The following is a 17,413-nucleotide window of genomic DNA, read 5'->3' as shown; positions in this document are numbered from 1 at the left end:
CCCCTAAATTTCAGGGGCATCTGAGTATGCAACAGCTTCCGAGCAGGAAGAGAAAGGAGCGGCGTATAGGCAGTGGCTTAGAGAGGATCCTCAGGGCAAACACACGGCTGGGCAAAGTCCCGCCCTTAATCCCCCTTGCGGGTCCTGGGGGTGTGCAGGAGGGCTGATAGGGCAGACAGAGAATCAGGTGGAGATGGCTTTACCAGGCCAGAACTGATCAGAGCCACCCTCGGATGCATGGGAGCAAGGCCAGTGGGGACAGCCGGCATAGACTCATCCCTAATTAGGCCCCATGGAGCTGGTTTCTGAGCCCAGGCCCCATGCACCATTGCCTTGCCCCACGTGGGGGGCTCGTTCCATTTGGGGGTATGCTTCTTGGGCAAGCTCTGCAGCTGGCTTCTGGCCCAGCCCCTCCTTCTCGAGGGGCTGAGCAACAGTGCAAGATGTCCTTTTGTTTCTTCCAACTATTCCAAACTGTGTTCTCAAGTGGTCCTGCTGCAGGGAAGTTCCTCATACTAAGCCCCCGGAACACAAGGAAGGGGGGTGGGTCTGTCCCAACACGAGAGGCACAGAGATGTCACAGAGCCAGCTGTCAACAGACCTGCCTTTGTGACGCTGCCAGGAGTCAGACTTGTGTTTTCCCCATCAGGGTCTCCCAAGAGCAGAGACCATGTTGGCCGATATTCTCCACATCATCTCAGACAATTTCGTCCACCCTCTGAGGTTCGTGTATGAATCATCTCCAGGGTTTTCCCTCCAGCCCAGACCTCTCCCCTGAGTGATCCACTGTGCTCCTGTGTGGAGCTGTGGCTTCCCTCTGGCTACTTCATTCACCCAGGCCCAGACTCCACACACAGCATTGGGGCAGAGAGTAGAAAGCTCTCGTGCCAGAAGGCAGGCATGGACTGGTGTCTTGCATCCACCTGGGGGAGGTGAGGCTTCAGCCCTGCTTCTCCCCTCTAGCTCTGGTCCCACAATGACCACTCCCATCCCCTGAAGTGCAGACAGAGTAGGGAGAGCAGGACCGAGTCCTGAAAATGCCAGCACCCTCCTCTCTGCCCACCTTCTGCCTGGGCCCTGGGACGTGTGTGGGTGGAGCTCGGACTGGAACCTTCCCTCTGGCTGCAGAGCCGCAGAGACGGAGCCCTGCAGGGCTGTTCCTGGCCTGGAGCCTCTCTCCTTGGGAGAAGGGCCAGGATTACGTTTTGTACTTTCACCAGCCGTTGCAGCTCACAAGCAGTACGGCTCCCCAGGCTCCCCACGTGGGGAATTTGTAGCTCAACCAAGAAAAGCAAAGCTGCTAATCTGACAAGATCAATCCTCAAAGACCGCAGGAATGCAGCCTGCCTACTCTCACCAGGGACAGTGCTTCTGAACACCTCTAGGATTCCTGCTTCCGGGTAGAGCCTGGAGCTTGGTCTGCAAAGCAGGAAGCTGCTCCACACCAGCGTGTCCGACCTTGACACTGAAGCCCCAGCCTTCTAGGCATAGCTCAGGCATCCCTTGCACCAGGAACTCCTCTCATTCATCTTTCATCAGCCCTTCCTGCCTAAGGGCCTCCTCAACCCTCTGTCCTCACCTCTTTCAGAGCACATATTCCGGATATGTGTTCATGTCCCTGTGCTGTCTCCTTGAACCCTGAGGTCAGTAGGTACAGATGAGGACAGGGAGGCCCAGGGGGTTTAAGCCACCCAGCCCTACTCACTTTTAAAGCCTGGGCATTAATCACTACAGTCCAGTGCTTCTCAAACCATCTGTGAAGAAAGACTGGTTTGTTTGGCTTTTGAAATTTCAATTCTGTCGCAGAGCGATACTTTTATAAAGCATAATAAAAATGAATCACTAGAAAAATTAAAACACATAAAATAAGAACTCCATTTTTAAATTACTAGGTTCAACTGACATAAACTTACTCTAGTTGCTATAGACATGTCTAAAATTTTATTATCAATTTCTCAGAAATCTGGCTGCAGACCAGTTCACATCACTTTTGATTCCATAGCTCACAACAGGCTTCCAAATGACTGACACCCAAGGGTTCTGCCTGGCACTCACCTTCAGGAGAAGCTGGAGAGGGGACAAGACATGGCTCCTCAGGTCCTGAACCCGGCAAGAGAAAGACACACTGACATCATCAGGGGCTGAGGCCCAGCCCCTCCTCATCTGCAGCAGATGAATTTACAACCAGGGAAAACCCAACAGGTTTTCTACAAGATTCACCTGTTCAAAGAAGTATGGGTCCCCAGTCATCTAGGGAAGGAGATTTTTCCAAAGCAAACACAACTTCTGGTCATTTACTGCACACTCACCTAGAAGGGTTAGTACACAGAGCAAAGAGGAAGGAGATGGAATGCAGCTACAGGGTACAGGGGAGGGGAGGGGGCAGGTGACAGTGGCTGAATTCCTTGAAGGGTGGGGGAGGCAGAAGGGATAGACTGAGACAGGAAGTGGTGTTAATTTAAAAGCAGATCATGGATTGGTTCCCAGAGGAGGTCAAAACAGCTGATACCAAGAAATGCATGGAGACAAAACTGACGCCAAAGAAACCAAGAGGACACAGATGGCGATTCCTCTAGCTTCAAGCTGGAGGCCAGGTCAAGGACAGCCATTCGGTCTGCCTAGCCCATGAGGGGCTGTAGATCCCTGGACAACACGCAGAGAAGCTTTAGTTACTGAGGACTCTGCACTTCCTGAAAAGGCCCAGCACCCAAAGATTTCACTGCAGGGATTCCCCACTGAAAATATTTAAAACAGTCTCCAATCAAAGGAATCTGCATTTCCCCTCCGGGCTCATGGCTCAGAGCCATGACTCAAGGTAGGGTTAGTGGGTTTGATTGCTCGCTCTGTGCTACTATGACTATGGCCAACTTACAGCTTTTTCATCTGTAAAATGGGCATAAACAACACTTATTCCACAGGGTCATTGTAAAAACTAAATGAAGAAATGAATATACAACGTTTAGCACAGTGGCTAGCACATAGTAAGTGCTCTATATAAAACTATGTGACCTTTTATATACACAGGCTGTCTATATCTGCCAATGGAATGTAAGCTCTTTGAGGGGACAGATTTTATGTATCTTTTTCTTTTTTAATTTATTTATTTTTGAGAGAGACAGAGAGACAGAGTGTGGGCAGGGGAGGGGCATAGAGAGAGAGGGAGACACAGAATCTGAAGCAGGCTCCAGGCTCTGAGCTGTCAGCACGGAGCCCGACGCGGGGCTTGAACTCACGGATTGTGAGATCATGACCTGAGCTGAAGTAGGACGCTTAACCGACTGAGCCACCCAGGTGCCCCAGATTTTATGTATCTTATACAATGCTGAAGCTCTAGCACCTAGAAAAGTGTCAGGCACATAGTAGGTGCTCAATAAGGTTTGTTAAGTGAATTAAATGGGAGCTATTACCATTGGGTTTACAGGATAGTAGAGTCAATGTGGCAGCCTTTTCAGGGAAGTGAGAGACTTCAGTATGACTAAACAGTGGTATGAAGGAGTCAGTAAAGAGAATGAAGATCCAGGTCCTGGATCTTTAGGTCCAAGATCTAGGAAAGGTTGAAGAACCAGGGCACAGGGAAGAGACTGACCTCAGAGAAGAGATCTTACAGAGGGCAGAAGTGTCATGACTCAATGACTAGCCGGATATTTGGTTGAGAGAAGAGAAAGAAGAAGTCACAGATTTCTGGCTCATGTTACCCTCTCAGGTGGATACTGGTGTCATTCACTGAAAGAGGCAATATGGACTGATTTTTTTAGAAATTCAGTGATTTGGGCACATTGAGTTTGAGATGCTCGAGAGTCATCCAAGTGGAGTTGTCTGGCAGGAAGTTGGGCGTCTGGGTCCAGAGATCAGGAGCTGAGAGAGTCACTGGCACACAGGTGTTCACTGATGCCGTGGAGTAAGAAGTGAAGAAGACCATAACCGAGCCCTGGCAGACATCAGCATTTAAAGGTGGGCACAGGAACAGGAGGTTGCTTGCGAAAGAGACTGAGAAGGAACAATCAGAGAAGTAGGAGAACTGGAAGGGAGTGTGGACAAAGAATCACTGAGGAGAGAGTTTGAAAATGAAGGAAGAAATGAATACTGCCAAATGCTTCAAAGAGGTCAGAAAAAGAAAAGGTCCACCCTTGGATTTGTCAGTTAGTCCTTTCAAGAGATCTGGGCGAGAGCATTTCAGGGAGGGAAGTGGTGGGAGTGGAGAAAGCAATTGACGAGTCTGCACACTCCTGTCTGGGCTGGGGTGGGGGCGGTACTCAACTTGCTACCACTCTGAAAGGACAACAATTCTGTAGAAGTAGATGATGATCTATTCTCCTTTGTCATTTATGTCTGGAACAAAGCTTAGCAAGGATGCCTTTCAATCCTACCATCCCTCTGTGGTATTGTAGTAATAAGAATCCTAGGATCTGCCCTGGAAGAGCAGAGAGAGAGGAGCTTTGGAATGTGGGGATACTAGGTACCCAGTTACTCTGGCCAGGAACCCACAAGCTTTCAAAACCCCCAGGAGGCAGTGCAATAGGCCTCCTGTACCTTTTAACACAGGGGTCCCAAAACATGCAGCTAGGGGCTCTGTCAATATTCCAGACTTCCTGCCTCAGAGAGCTCAGTGGGGTTTCAAAGGCCATCCCTGCACTCTCAAGAATGCAGCCAGCTTGGACCATGGCAACAGTATAAACATCACAGATACATACAGTCACAGATACCGTGCACCTCGCCTTTTTGAAAGCAAAGTACATCTCAAAAGAAGTTCGTTTTCCTCTGTAGAGATGGGCAAGAGGGCAATTTCTACACCAGTACCTCATTAACCACCACCGGGCATCAGGCAGACCTCTGTACTCTGGCCACTAGCCAGCCTGTCCATGAGACAGCAGCTATGAGAGGAAGCAGAAAGTAGCAGTTAAGCTTGTGGGCTCTGCGGTCGGAGGGCTTGGGTTCGAAACTCGGCTTCATCGCTTCCTACTGTTATGACCTTAAGCAAATGGATGGACTCTCTCCACCCTCATCTTCTCCTGCTTAACCCTGGATTAATGACAACACCTATGTCACAAGACTGTTGGGAAGATTAAAACAGGAAAGACAGGGAAAGGTCTCAGCATAGGAACTGCTACATCAAGAGGTGTGGGCTAGCATTGTTGCTACCGCTGTTTCTGCTCTGCAGCACGGCCACCGCCTCAATTTGGATTCTGCTTTCTGCTGAAACTGCCTGCCACGGGCTTACCCTGCCGATGCTGCACTGGCTCCCCATGCCCATGGTTCCAATGGCCACCACCTAAAAGACACGACACTAAATCTTTCACGAAAGCACAAAAAGCGACTCATACGCACATAGCAAAGTACTGCCAGGAGAATGGGGTGTGTCGATTAAGGTTTTTATCAGTCACATTTCTTTGCTTTGAAATCTACCTTTCCCCCCTGCCCCGGAAATCTACATTTTTAATGTTTATCATGATCTATTCTGGGATCTTTATTCCTTCCTGAAAAAAACTTACCTGTTCGTAAGAAAAGTCCCTGAGAAAACAGAATTCACTTAGTAAGTGTCTGACATTAAAATTTTCTGGAATGATCAGCATTTACAGCCCCAGGATACAACATCTCATTTCATTCTCTTCACTAATGAGATAAGTAATGCTCAGACTTTTCCAAGATCACACAGTACGTTAAGTGAGAAAGCCGTGAGAACTTTCTGTCTCCAAATCTCATCTCCTTCCAGTCTATCATGTATTGGTATATGTCAGAATGATTTTTCTACATCAAAATAATTACTTTTCTTCACTCTTTCCGTCAAGAGTATTTTATTAACAACCCTCATACCCTCGAGTCTCTCAATTTCCTGAGGGCAGAGATTAACATCCATTCGTAAAACAAATATTAAGTGCCTACTAAGTGCCAAAAGCTCTGCTAAGTGTTGGCAGCCGTGAACAAGACCATGTCTCTATGTTGAGAAGTTCACATCCTACTATGGGAGAAGACACATCAATCAATAGTGGTAAGTACGATGACAGAGCTGTGTACGCGGCACTGCGGTGGCACAACCTGAGGAAAGAGTAACTGGGTGTGTGTAGATGGGTGGGGGTCAGGGAAGACTTTCCCTTCCATGAGACCAACAATGTTCAGAGCACAGCAGGTGCTCAATAAATCTGAGTTGCTTTAAGCCTTATGCCCTCTCTTCCCTATCCCCACCTATCTCTCTCATTAGAAGAAGATGTCTCAGGGCGCCTGGGTGGCTCAGTCAGTTGAATGTCTGGCTCTTGATTTTGGCTTGAGTCATGATCTCACGGTTCGTGAGATCAAGCCCCACGTCGGGCTCTGTGTTGACAACACAGGGCCTCCTTGGGATTCTCTCTCTTTCCCTCCCTCTCTGCCCCTCACCCCCTCTCAAAATAAATAAACATTAAAAAAAAGAAAAAAAGATGTCTCTAGGCAGGCAAGTCTCAGGGAAAGTAAGGAAGACTTCCCAGGACACAGTACAAAGGTCTAAGAGGGAACAGGCTGGCTTCCCTGAGAGGCAGGACTCTGTAGGCAGAACAGGCTGGCATACTGGCATCCCTTCCATTACCACCGCCTGCTCCCCCACAAGCGAGGCTTGGGAAGAGAGTAAGAATGTATGCTTCACACAACACTTGATAATAAAGGAGAAATAAATAAAGTAAAGATTTAATGGTTTATTTATATTGGGCTGTGTCAAAAACTAATACATCAAAACTGCATTAAGGCTTTTTGTGTCAAAATATTAATGTTATCAAAACTAAAATCCTGACTTTACTTAGTACATTTAGTCAAAATATCAAGAAATTGTTAGCTACTTACTAGTAAAAAGTAAAGAAACCTCAATCGCAATATCAGGGATCACTCGTAACACCAAGAGAACACAAAATACAGACAAAAACAACAACAACAAAAACCCAGATGACTATATATATCCATATAAAAAATAAAGTTATAAAAGTACTAGAAGAAAGCGTAAAGGAAGGCATATTCATAAACTACCACATATGGATGTGAATCCAAAAACTGCTACGGAAGGCAATTTGCCAATAACTTTCAAAATTTCAAACATCTATAATTGTGGTCCAAACATTTTCTTCTTTATTCTAGATGATCTCACGTGTGTAGGAAAACGTCACTCACTGATGTAATAATACTTGCAATAGAAAAGATGAGAAGTTGCCTAAATGTCCATCAATAGGGAATTAACTAATTAAACTACTATACATCTGCACAATGGAATCCATGTAACATGGAATAAGGGACTTCTGTTTCTAACCACGATGTGGTAACAGGGATGGGATTTAACCTCTTACCTTAAACAACTAGAAAGCAAGTCAAAATACACGAAAAAACATTTTTCAGACCAGTGCAGGAATGGAGAACCCAAAAAGAGCCCAGTGGTCTTTCAGAGTTGAGATAATGGGTCACAATTTAGAAGACAAAAACACTAGAATTTGTGAAGAAGACTAGTATACAGGACAGAGCTGCACAAAAAGCTCCAGAGATCTTCAAAGAGTTCCCTTACCCCTCTGGTAACTATAATAGACTTTCCCCCATGAAAAATCTTTTAAAAACTGGGGGGGCCTGGCTGGCTCAGTCGGTAGAGCATGTGACTCTTGGTCTCTTGGATGTGAGTTCAAGCCCCACACTGGGTATAGAGATTACTTAAAAATAAAATCTTTTTAAAATTTTGTCAAAAAATTAAATTGTTGGGGCACCAGGTGGCTCAGTTGGTTAGGCGTCCAACTTCAGCTCAGGTCATGATCTCGCGGTTTGTGAGCTCCAGTCCCATATCAGGCTCTGTGCTGACAGCTCAGAGCCTGGAGCCTGTTTCAGATTCTGTGTGTGTGTCTCTCTCTCTCTGACCCTCCCCCATTCATGCTCTGTCGCTGTCTCAAAAATAAATAAACGTTAAAAAAAATCTTAAAAAAATAATAAATAAAAGTTAAAAAAATTTTTTTTAATTTAAATCGTGGTAAAATACACATAACATAAAATCTACCATCTTAAACATTTTTTTAAGTAACTCTACATGCATCATGGGGCTCGAACTCATGACCCTGAGATCAAGAGTCAAATGCTCCACCTACTGAGCCAGCCAGATGCCTTCCATCTTAAACATTTTTAACTGTACAATTCAGTAGTGTTAAAGTACATACACATTATTACACAGTCAATCTCCAGAACTCTTTTCATCTTGAAAAAGATGACAAAACTCTATATCCATTAAAGAGCAACTTCCTGTTTCCTCTTACCCCCAGTCCCTGGCAATCACGATTCTGCTTTCTGTCTCTATGAATCTGACTACTCTAGGTACTTCATATAGTGGAATCAAACATATTTTTCTTTCTATGACTGGCTTATTTCACTTAGCATAATATCTTCAATCTCACACATGTTGTAGCATATCAAAATTTCCTTCCTTTTTAAGGGTGAATAATGTTCCATTGTATAAATATATCACATTTTGTTTATCATTCCATCTCTTGATGGACACTTGGATTGCTCTGGCTATTGTAAAATAATGCTGTTATGAAACAGGTGTACAACTATCAATGTGAGACCCTGCTTTCATTTCTTTTGGGTATATATCCAGAAATGGAATTACTAGGTCACATGCTAATTACATTTTCCTTTTTTTTTTTTTTTTTTTAGGAATTACCATACTGTTCCCATAGTGGCCACACCATTTTATATTCTGACCATTAGTGTACAAGGATTCTGATTTCTCTATATCTCCATCAACACTTGCTATTTTCTTTCTTTCTCTTTTTTCTTCCTCTCTCTTTCCTTCTTTCTTTCTTTTTTGATAGCAGCTATCTAATGCGAGTGAGGTATAGCTCATTGTGGTTTTAATTTGCATTTCCCTAGTGATTAGTGATGTTGAGCAGTTTTCCATGTGCTTGCTGGGTCATTTGCTTTGGAGAAATGTCTACTCAACTCCTTTGCCCATTTTTTAATCAGTTGTTTTGCTGTTGTTGAGTTGTAGTTCTTTACATATTCTAAACATAATTCCACATCAGATATATGATTTGCAAATATCTTCTCCCACTCTGCAGGCTGCCTTTTCTGGTTCATTGCTAAATTGCTTTAAATAACTGACTCTTTAAGACAAAAATAAATAAGAACAGTGCCATGTGGATTTACAATATATAGATGTAAAATGTATGACAAAAATAGCACAAAGGATGGGAGAGATAATGGAACTATACTGTTGCAAGGTTCTTAAACTCTAAGTGAAGTCCTATAATATTATTTGAAAATAGATTATAAATTAAAGACATATATTGTAAACTCTAGAACAGTCACAAAAAACATAAACAAAGAATTAAACCTATAAGCCAATACTGAAGGTAAAATGAAGTCATAAAACACATTCAATTTCTGGCTCAACAAGAGCCAGAAAAAGAAAGAAAAAATAAGTAAAACAGAAAACTAATACCAAGATAGATTTAAACCCAACCATATTGATGATTACATTAAATGTAAATGGTATAAGATCTGCAATAAAAGGCAGACATGGCCAAATTGGATAAAAAAGCAATACTCAGCTATGAACTATGTTCTGTCTACAAGAAACTCACTTTAATTGTGAAGACACAGTCAAACATAAAAGGACAGATTGTTGTAAACCAGCGCCGAGACTCAACTTTTCTGAGGCTCAAGGGTATACACAAACATATGCTTCCCCCCACAACACACACAGAAGTAAAAGTATGGGAAACATATACCACAATGAAGCTAACTCTAAAAAGGCTGGAGTGGTTACATAAATATCAAACAAGGGAGATTTAAGAATAAGGAAAAAAAGGACAATTCAAAATAATGAAAGGATCTATTCACATCAAGGGAATATAATAATCCTAAATGTACATACACTAAATGTCACAGCTTCAAAATATGGGAAGCAAAAACTAATAAATGGAGACCTCAACATCTGTCTGTCAAGAACTGTTGGAAAATCAGTAAGGATATAAGAGACTTGAAAAACACTATCAACCAACGTAATCTAATTGCCATTTATAGAATACCCAATAACAGCAGAAAAATCTCCAAGTGCACACAGAATATTCACCAAAATAGACCATATTTTATCTTGTAACTCAGGTCTCAATCAACTTAAAAGTGTTAAAATCCTATGAAAACTATTTTCTGATCACAACAAAAATAAATTAGATATCTGTCACACACGGATATTTGGAACACCCTCAAATACTTGGAAATTAAGCTAAATTTCCAACACTTCAAAAGAAACCATGGGACAAAGTAGAAATCACAAGTAAAGTTAGAAAATATCTTTAACTCAATGAAACTAATAATACAATATCAAAATTTGTGGGATGTACCTGGTGCAGTTTATAGAGGGAAATTTATAGCATGAAATCAAGGAATCAAATCAGTGGTCTAATCTTCTATCCCAAGAAACAAACAACAAATTAAACCCCAAATAAGTGTAAGGTAGGAAATAATAAAGATAAGAACAAAAAATAATGATTACAGTGAAAAAAAATACCAATAGAGAAAAATCAATGAACCCAAAAGCTAGTTCTGTGAGAACAATGAAAACAATAAAACGCTAACCAGAAAGACTAGTAAACAAAAGGGAAAATATATAAATGACCAATATCAGGCGTATTATGCCAATACATTCAACAACTTAGAGGAAATCCACAAATTCCCTGTCAGGCACAAACTACCAAAGAAGAAATAGGAAAACCCAAATAGAAATAGAAAAGCTCCAGATCTATTAAAGAAATGTAATTCTTTTTTTTTTTTTTTTAGAAATATAATTCTTTGGGGGCGCCTGGGTGGCGCAGTCGGTTAAGCGTCCGACTTCAGCCAGGTCACGATCTCGCGGTCCGTGAGTTCGAGCCCCGCGTCGGGCTCTGGGCTGATGGCTCAGAGCCTGGAGCCTGTTTCCGGTTCTGTGTCTCCCTCTCTCTCTGCCCCTCCCCCATTCGTGCTCTGTCTCTCTCTGTCCCAAAAATAAATAAACGTTGAAAAAAAAAAAATTAAAAAAAAAAAAAAAAAGAAATATAATTCTTTGGTTTTTTTTTGTTTTTGGTTTTTGAGAGAGAGAGTGCGAGCAGGAAAGGGGCAGAGGGAGAGAGAAAGAGAGAGAGAGAGAGACAGAGAGAGACAGAGAGAGAGAGAGAGAGAGAGAGAATATCTTAAGCAGGCTCCACACCTAGCGTGGAGCCCAATATGGAGTTTAATCCCAGGATCCTGGGATCATGACCTGAGATCAAGAGTCAGACACTCAACTGACTGAGCTACCCAGGTGCCCCTAGAAATGTAATTCTATGTTTTTTTATTAAAAAACTTCCCACAAGGGGATTTTCTTAACACAAAACCTAGGTAGCCCTAGATGTCTTTGCTGGTACATTCTATCAATCATTTAAAGAAAAATATTATCAATTCGATACAAAACTTTCAGGAAAGTGCAAATGAAGGAATATTTTCTCACTGATTCTATAATGTCAGCATTACTCTGATATCAAAACCAAAAATGTTACAAAAAAACGACAGACCAATCTCTCATGAACAGAGAAAGAAAAATCCTTAATAAAACATTAGTGAATTAAATCCAGCAATATATAAAAGAGAATAATAAATTAGAATAAAATGAAGTTTATTCTAGTAATAAAAGGTTGGCTTAACATTAAAAAAATCAGTCAACGAAAAAAATCACTGTGATTCACTATATTAATAGATTAAAGAAGAAAAGCCATCTGGTCGTGTCAAAAGATGCAGAAAAGGAAGCATTTGACAAAATTTGACATTATTCATTATAAAAATTCTCAACAAACCAGAAATAGAAGAGAACTCCCTCTATCCTAAAAGGGTATCTATGAAAAACCTACAGCTAACACCATAATGGTAAAAGACTAAATGCCTTCCCCCTGAAATTGGAAACAAGTCACGGATATTCACTCTCACCTCATCTATTCAACACTGTATTGATCAGTGTAGCCAGTGCAATGAGGCAAGAAAAAGGAAAAAGAGGCAACCAGAATGGAAAGGAAGAAATAAAACTGTCCTTAATAGAAGACATGATTGTTGAGGTGCCTGGCTGGCTCAGTCAGCAGAGCATGTGACTCTTGATTTCAGGGTCATGAGTTCAAGCCCCACACTGGGCATGGAGCCTACTCAAAAAAAAAAAAAAAAAAAAAAAAAAGACATGAGTGTCTACGTATTGTGATATTAATGTGATATTAATGCAAGGACAGACATAAAGATCCATGAAATGGAATAAAAATTCCAGAAAGAGCCCCACATACATATATTTGGCTGATTTTTAACAAATAGGCCAACGTAATTCAATGAAGAAAGAACAGTCTTCAACAAATGGTTCTGGAACAACTAAACATACATATGCAAAACTATATACAAGAATTAACTTGATGTGAGTCATAGACCTAAATGTAAGAGCTAAACCTATAAAAATTCTAGAAGAAAACACAGGAAAAGACCTTTTGACTTTGGATTAGGGTAAGATTTCTTAGATAAACCACCAAAAGCAAAATCCATAAAAGAAAAAATTTATAAATTGGACTTCATCATGATTAAAAACTTCTGCTTTGTAAAAGATACTGTTAAGACAATGAAAAGGCGAGCCATAGGCTGTAAGAAAATATTTGCAAATCGCATGACAGAGGGCTTCAATCCAGAATATGTAAAGTTGTCTTACATTCAATAAGGAAACAACCAATTTACAAAATGACAAGAGCTTTGACAATTCCTCAAAGATAAAAGAATGCTAAATAAGCACATGAAAATGAAAATGAATATCATTAGTATTACTAAAATGCAAATTAAAACCACAGTGAGATATCACTAAATTTTAGAATAGCTAAAATTAAAAAGACTGATGGCAGAGATGTAGAGCACCTGGAACTCTTATACAACGATGGCAGGAAAGCAACATAGCACAGTCAATTTGGAAAACTCTTTGGCAATTCTTGGGGTGCCTGGGTGGCTCAGTCGGTTGAACATCCAACTCTTGATTTTGGCTTAGGTCATGGCACCATTCATGAGATCAAGCCCCGCAACAGGCTCTGCGCTGACAGCGTGGAGCCTGCTTGGGATTCTCTCTCCCTCTCTCTCTGCCCCTCCTCCACTCACATTCTCTCCCTCTCAAAATAAATAAATAGACATTAAAAAAAAAGTTTGGCAATTTCTTATAGAGTTAATGAGACATCCCATATACAAATTTTATGGTGGCTTTATTTATAATCACCAAAAACTGGAATCTACCCAAATGTCTTTTGACTACTGAGTAGATATTTTTTATTGTTTATTCATTTTTAAACTTTTAAAAATGTTTATTCACTTTTGAGAGAGAGAGAGAGAGAGAGAGAGACAGAGAGAGAGGAGTGGGGGAGGGGCACAGGGAGAGGGAGACACAGAATCTGAAGTAGGCTCCAGGCTCCAAACTGTCAGCACAGAACCCAACGTGGGGCTCGAACTCATAGACTGCGAGATCATGACCTGAGCCAAAGTTGGACACTTAACTGACTGAGCCACCCAGGCGCCCCTCAACTATTGAGTAGATAAACAGACTGTTGTATCCATACGATGGAATACCATTCAGCAATAAAAAAGAACAACTGATACATACAATACATGTATGAACCTCAAATGCATTAGAGTGAATGAAAGAGGCACACTCAAAAGGCTTCATACTATATGATTCCATGAATGTAACATTCTGAAAATGCTACAGGAACAGAAAACTGTTCAGTGGTTGCCAGGGGTTAGGGGTTAGGGGAGAGGTTAACTACAAAGCAGTACAAGGGAACTTTCAGGAGGTGATGATGGGAATGCTCTACTGGATTGCTGTGGTTACTCAAAAGTGTGCATTTACCAAAACCCTTACAACTACACCAAAAAGTAAGTTTTGCTGCATGTAAATTAAACTTCAATAAGTCTTACTTTTGAAAAAATTATTATACATCCATATAATCATGTTATGCAAGCATTAAATGAATAAGATTACCATGTACGTTGGTAATAGGATTATCTCTAACATATATTTTGTTAGGAGTAAAAAGCAAGATACAAAACAATAAATACATGATATTTCTATTTATATTACCCAGGCTGTCTGGGTAATATTGGCTATCTCTGAGGATCTAGAGTGAGAGCATATACCCTTTTGCACATTTTCAGTTATTATTTTTTTGACCGTATGCTTGCATTACTTTCAATTATAAAAAGTAAAGGGGTGCCTGGGTGGCTCAGTCGGTTGAGCATCCGACTTTGGCTCAGGTCATGATTTCATGGTTCATGAATTCTAGCCCCACATCAGGCTCACTGCCGTCAGTGTGGAGCCTGCTTCAGATCCTCTGTCCCCCACTCTCTCTATCCCTCCCCCAATGGTGCTCTCTATCTCAAAAGTAAACAAACATTTAAAAATATATATACATAAAGAAAGAAAAAAGAAAAAGTAAAAAAAAAAAAACAAAAAAACCCAACACCTATATCCAGGTCAAGGAAAACTCGTAGGTGTCTGGCCCAAGTCACTGAGTCAAGTAGACCTAAGAAAAGATGTATAAGAATATGGAACATAATACCAGACACTTACGAGGTGCTCAATAAATAGCTGGGGGAAGAAAAATATTTGGAAGCAAATCAGAAGGCAGACCCTAGACAAAGAGATCTCTATCTGAACACCAGATATTCAGCAGAGCCCCTGTTTTAGACAAGGAGCTTCCATCACTCCCATTAGAAAAAGAAAAGGAGCATAAAAACCACATATTCTGGATGTACTTTGGGGCAAGTTGTTTCTCAGCCTTCCTCGGCAAGCACGTTGTATGCCCTAACCTCAGCCTTCTCAGGGATGGGATGTAAGCCCTTCCCCCAGTGAACAGACCCCACCCCAGGAGGCCACCCCAAGGGCTCCCCTGTGGTCCAAGTGCTACATCCCCACTCCCAGAGGGTCCTGAGCGGCCTTTCCTCCAGCTCCTCTAAGTCAGACACTCCGATAACTTTCTGAAGGAACAAAATGACCCTGGTAGTCTCACTACACTCCAGACTGCAGACAAGCCCATCTTGGCACATCAGGTCCTTCTCCACACTGTAGCTTCACGGAAAGAAAACTCAAGAGGAAAAGGCAGATATGTAAGCAAGGCCCCTCAGCAGAATGTGGTCAAAGAAACTCCCAGGGTTTGGCACAGTTTCTTCCAGCAAGCTTGGTTATCAGGAAATCAGGAACTCCAGAATGCAAAACGGACAAAGAGAGAAGGTGCCAGAACAGCCAGGCCAGGCTCAGAAACCTCTCTTTGTTCCCTGCTTTATTTGGATATGCTTCCCTGAAGCCACGTAGTTTTGATGCTATGACTTGGAGCTTCTATGCTGAGGAGGCTTGTCTGGCTGCCTCTGGGTACCTGGCTTCCAAGGAGAGCCACATAGGTTCTACCTGTCCCCTCCCCTCCACAGAAACAGGCTGTGCTGGCAGGTGCAAGCTCCAGAGACAGGACGGGGGTAAGGTATAGCAAGGGCACAGAGTGGGACTGGGGTAGGAACCAACCCGAAACAAGTCGTCTCCAGGCACCCACAGACTCAAGGACACAGGGCAGTAAGTTACACCAGAATTTCGCTTTCTCAGAGCACATCACTTGCACAGCATAGAGTTTCTGACTCCTGGGCCACGGAGTCAGACCAGGCTGTCTGGGCAGCGGGAAGAAATAGGAACACTTACCGAGGAAAGATGGCAGTCATCAAGGCTGAAGCATAGCCAGGCTTGCAAGCTCCCTCTGAAAAGTTTGCGTATTTGGTGGCTAACTCAGCAGGCCTATGGGAAGAAAAGGAAAGTCACAGCTTGCCAGGCACTGAGCAGTCAGTGGGGTATTAGTTCTTAAAGAGCTGTAGCTGTCTGAACCTTGAATAACGCTTCATTCTCTACAATCAGCCTTTCAGCCCCTTTTCCACACCAAGGCTTCGGGGCGGGGTGGGGTGGGGGGAGTGGGGAACCCAAACCAAAAATTCTAAAGGAATATAGGTAGATAAATTAGCCTTGCTGGGTTTTGCAGCAAGCTTAATACCAAGGAAATCACGAACTCCATCCAGGCTCCCAGACTAGAAATATGGAGCCTGCAGACCTAGGGAGAGAGCTGCCCAGGCTTTCACAGTCACAGGCACCTGCCCTTTCAGGCTTCATTGTGGGGTTGTACACGCCCAGCCGCACCTGCCTCTACTCTCTCCACATATACTATGATCCCGCCAGTGGGAAGCACTCTCAGTATCCTGAATATAGGTCAAATATATGTTGGGACTATTGCTGTAACCGTTAGATGTTTAGTTGAGGATGCTCTGCTGCTCTCCTATTCTCTTTGCCCAGAATGTTCCTCCTTGTCCTTCTCCACCTGGCTATGCCGACTGGTCCTTCACAACTAAGCTTAGGTCTCAGCTTCACTGGGAGTAACTCCCTAGCCCCCAGGTTGGGCTAAGTGCCTCTTCTGTGCTCCAGTCTGTCCCCCGTCACCCACATTACATGCTTATCCCCAGAGGCACTTGCCATACTATACTGTAACTGTTGGTAGTTTGTCTCCCTCATCATACTGTGAACTCCCAAGGTCAGAGTCTGATTTAACCCTGCATCCCCAGTACCTTGTGCAGAGATGGGCCCACAGAAGATGCCTATAATTTTCTGAAGGAACAAAATGACTCTGATAGTCTCGTTGCACTTGTACTGAAAACAAGACAGTCTCGAGAGCCCACAAGCCCTCTAGAGTGTTTGCTGCATATTTGCTGAAAATTTTTTCAGAAGACCTGTGTGTTCCAGCCCCGGCTTTGTTGCTGTGTGACTGTAGTCGAGTCACTTCACGTCTTTGGGCTTCAGTGCCCTTATGTGTTCGATGTGGGGCTAGAGTCACCGCCTTGCCACCAAAATCCGTGCCGGTGCAGTCTAGAGAAAACCGCCGTGGAAGAACAGGACACATTCAGCGACTGCTGAGGCTGGCGGCCCTGCATGCCGGGGCACCTGAGAGAGCCCTGGCTGGCTGCCAGTTCCCAGGCCCAACCTCCCCCGCCTCCACCCTTGGGCCTGCCGCCAACATGCTGGTGCCCAGCTGCTCTACTGTGCTGGGGCCCCCCGTGGTAAGTCTTCCCTCGGGGCTGCTGCAGGAACTGGGTGGGGCAGGCCTGGGGGGAAGGGGGCTGGCGCCTATACTAGACAGCCAGAAACGATGATGCCACTGCCTAGCATGTGTCATGTGTGATTCACTCCCGTGCCCCTGCGGGCCTAGCCCAGGGCCTTGCACAGAGTAATTGCTCACTGAATTTAGACAAACCCATCTGTATCCGTGTGCGTTTCTTCTGGAAATCCACAATTTTTTTTAGCATTTCCTACCAGTGAAATGTAAAGCCTGAAATGCAAATACAAATGCTGAGTAATAAGCCAGAGTCGAGACTTTATTTGGTA

General features: G+C 43.1%; 1 protein-coding gene across 1 annotated transcript in view; it reads right to left on the bottom strand.

Annotated features, from left to right (window-relative positions):
• ST3GAL3 (ST3 beta-galactoside alpha-2,3-sialyltransferase 3) overlaps positions 1-17,413 on the bottom strand; it is a 201,240-nt gene that overhangs the window by 60,831 nt on the left and 122,996 nt on the right. The window contains 1 exon segment of the mRNA XM_030325389.1: positions 15,692-15,784. Coding sequence (XP_030181249.1) covers positions 15,692-15,784 — 93 coding nt within the window.

The sequence above is a fragment of the Lynx canadensis genome, chromosome C1 (genome assembly GCF_007474595.2).
Source record: "Lynx canadensis isolate LIC74 chromosome C1, mLynCan4.pri.v2, whole genome shotgun sequence".
NCBI lineage: Eukaryota > Metazoa > Chordata > Mammalia > Carnivora > Felidae > Lynx > Lynx canadensis.
This window is presented reverse-complemented; position numbering and strand designations above follow the sequence as displayed.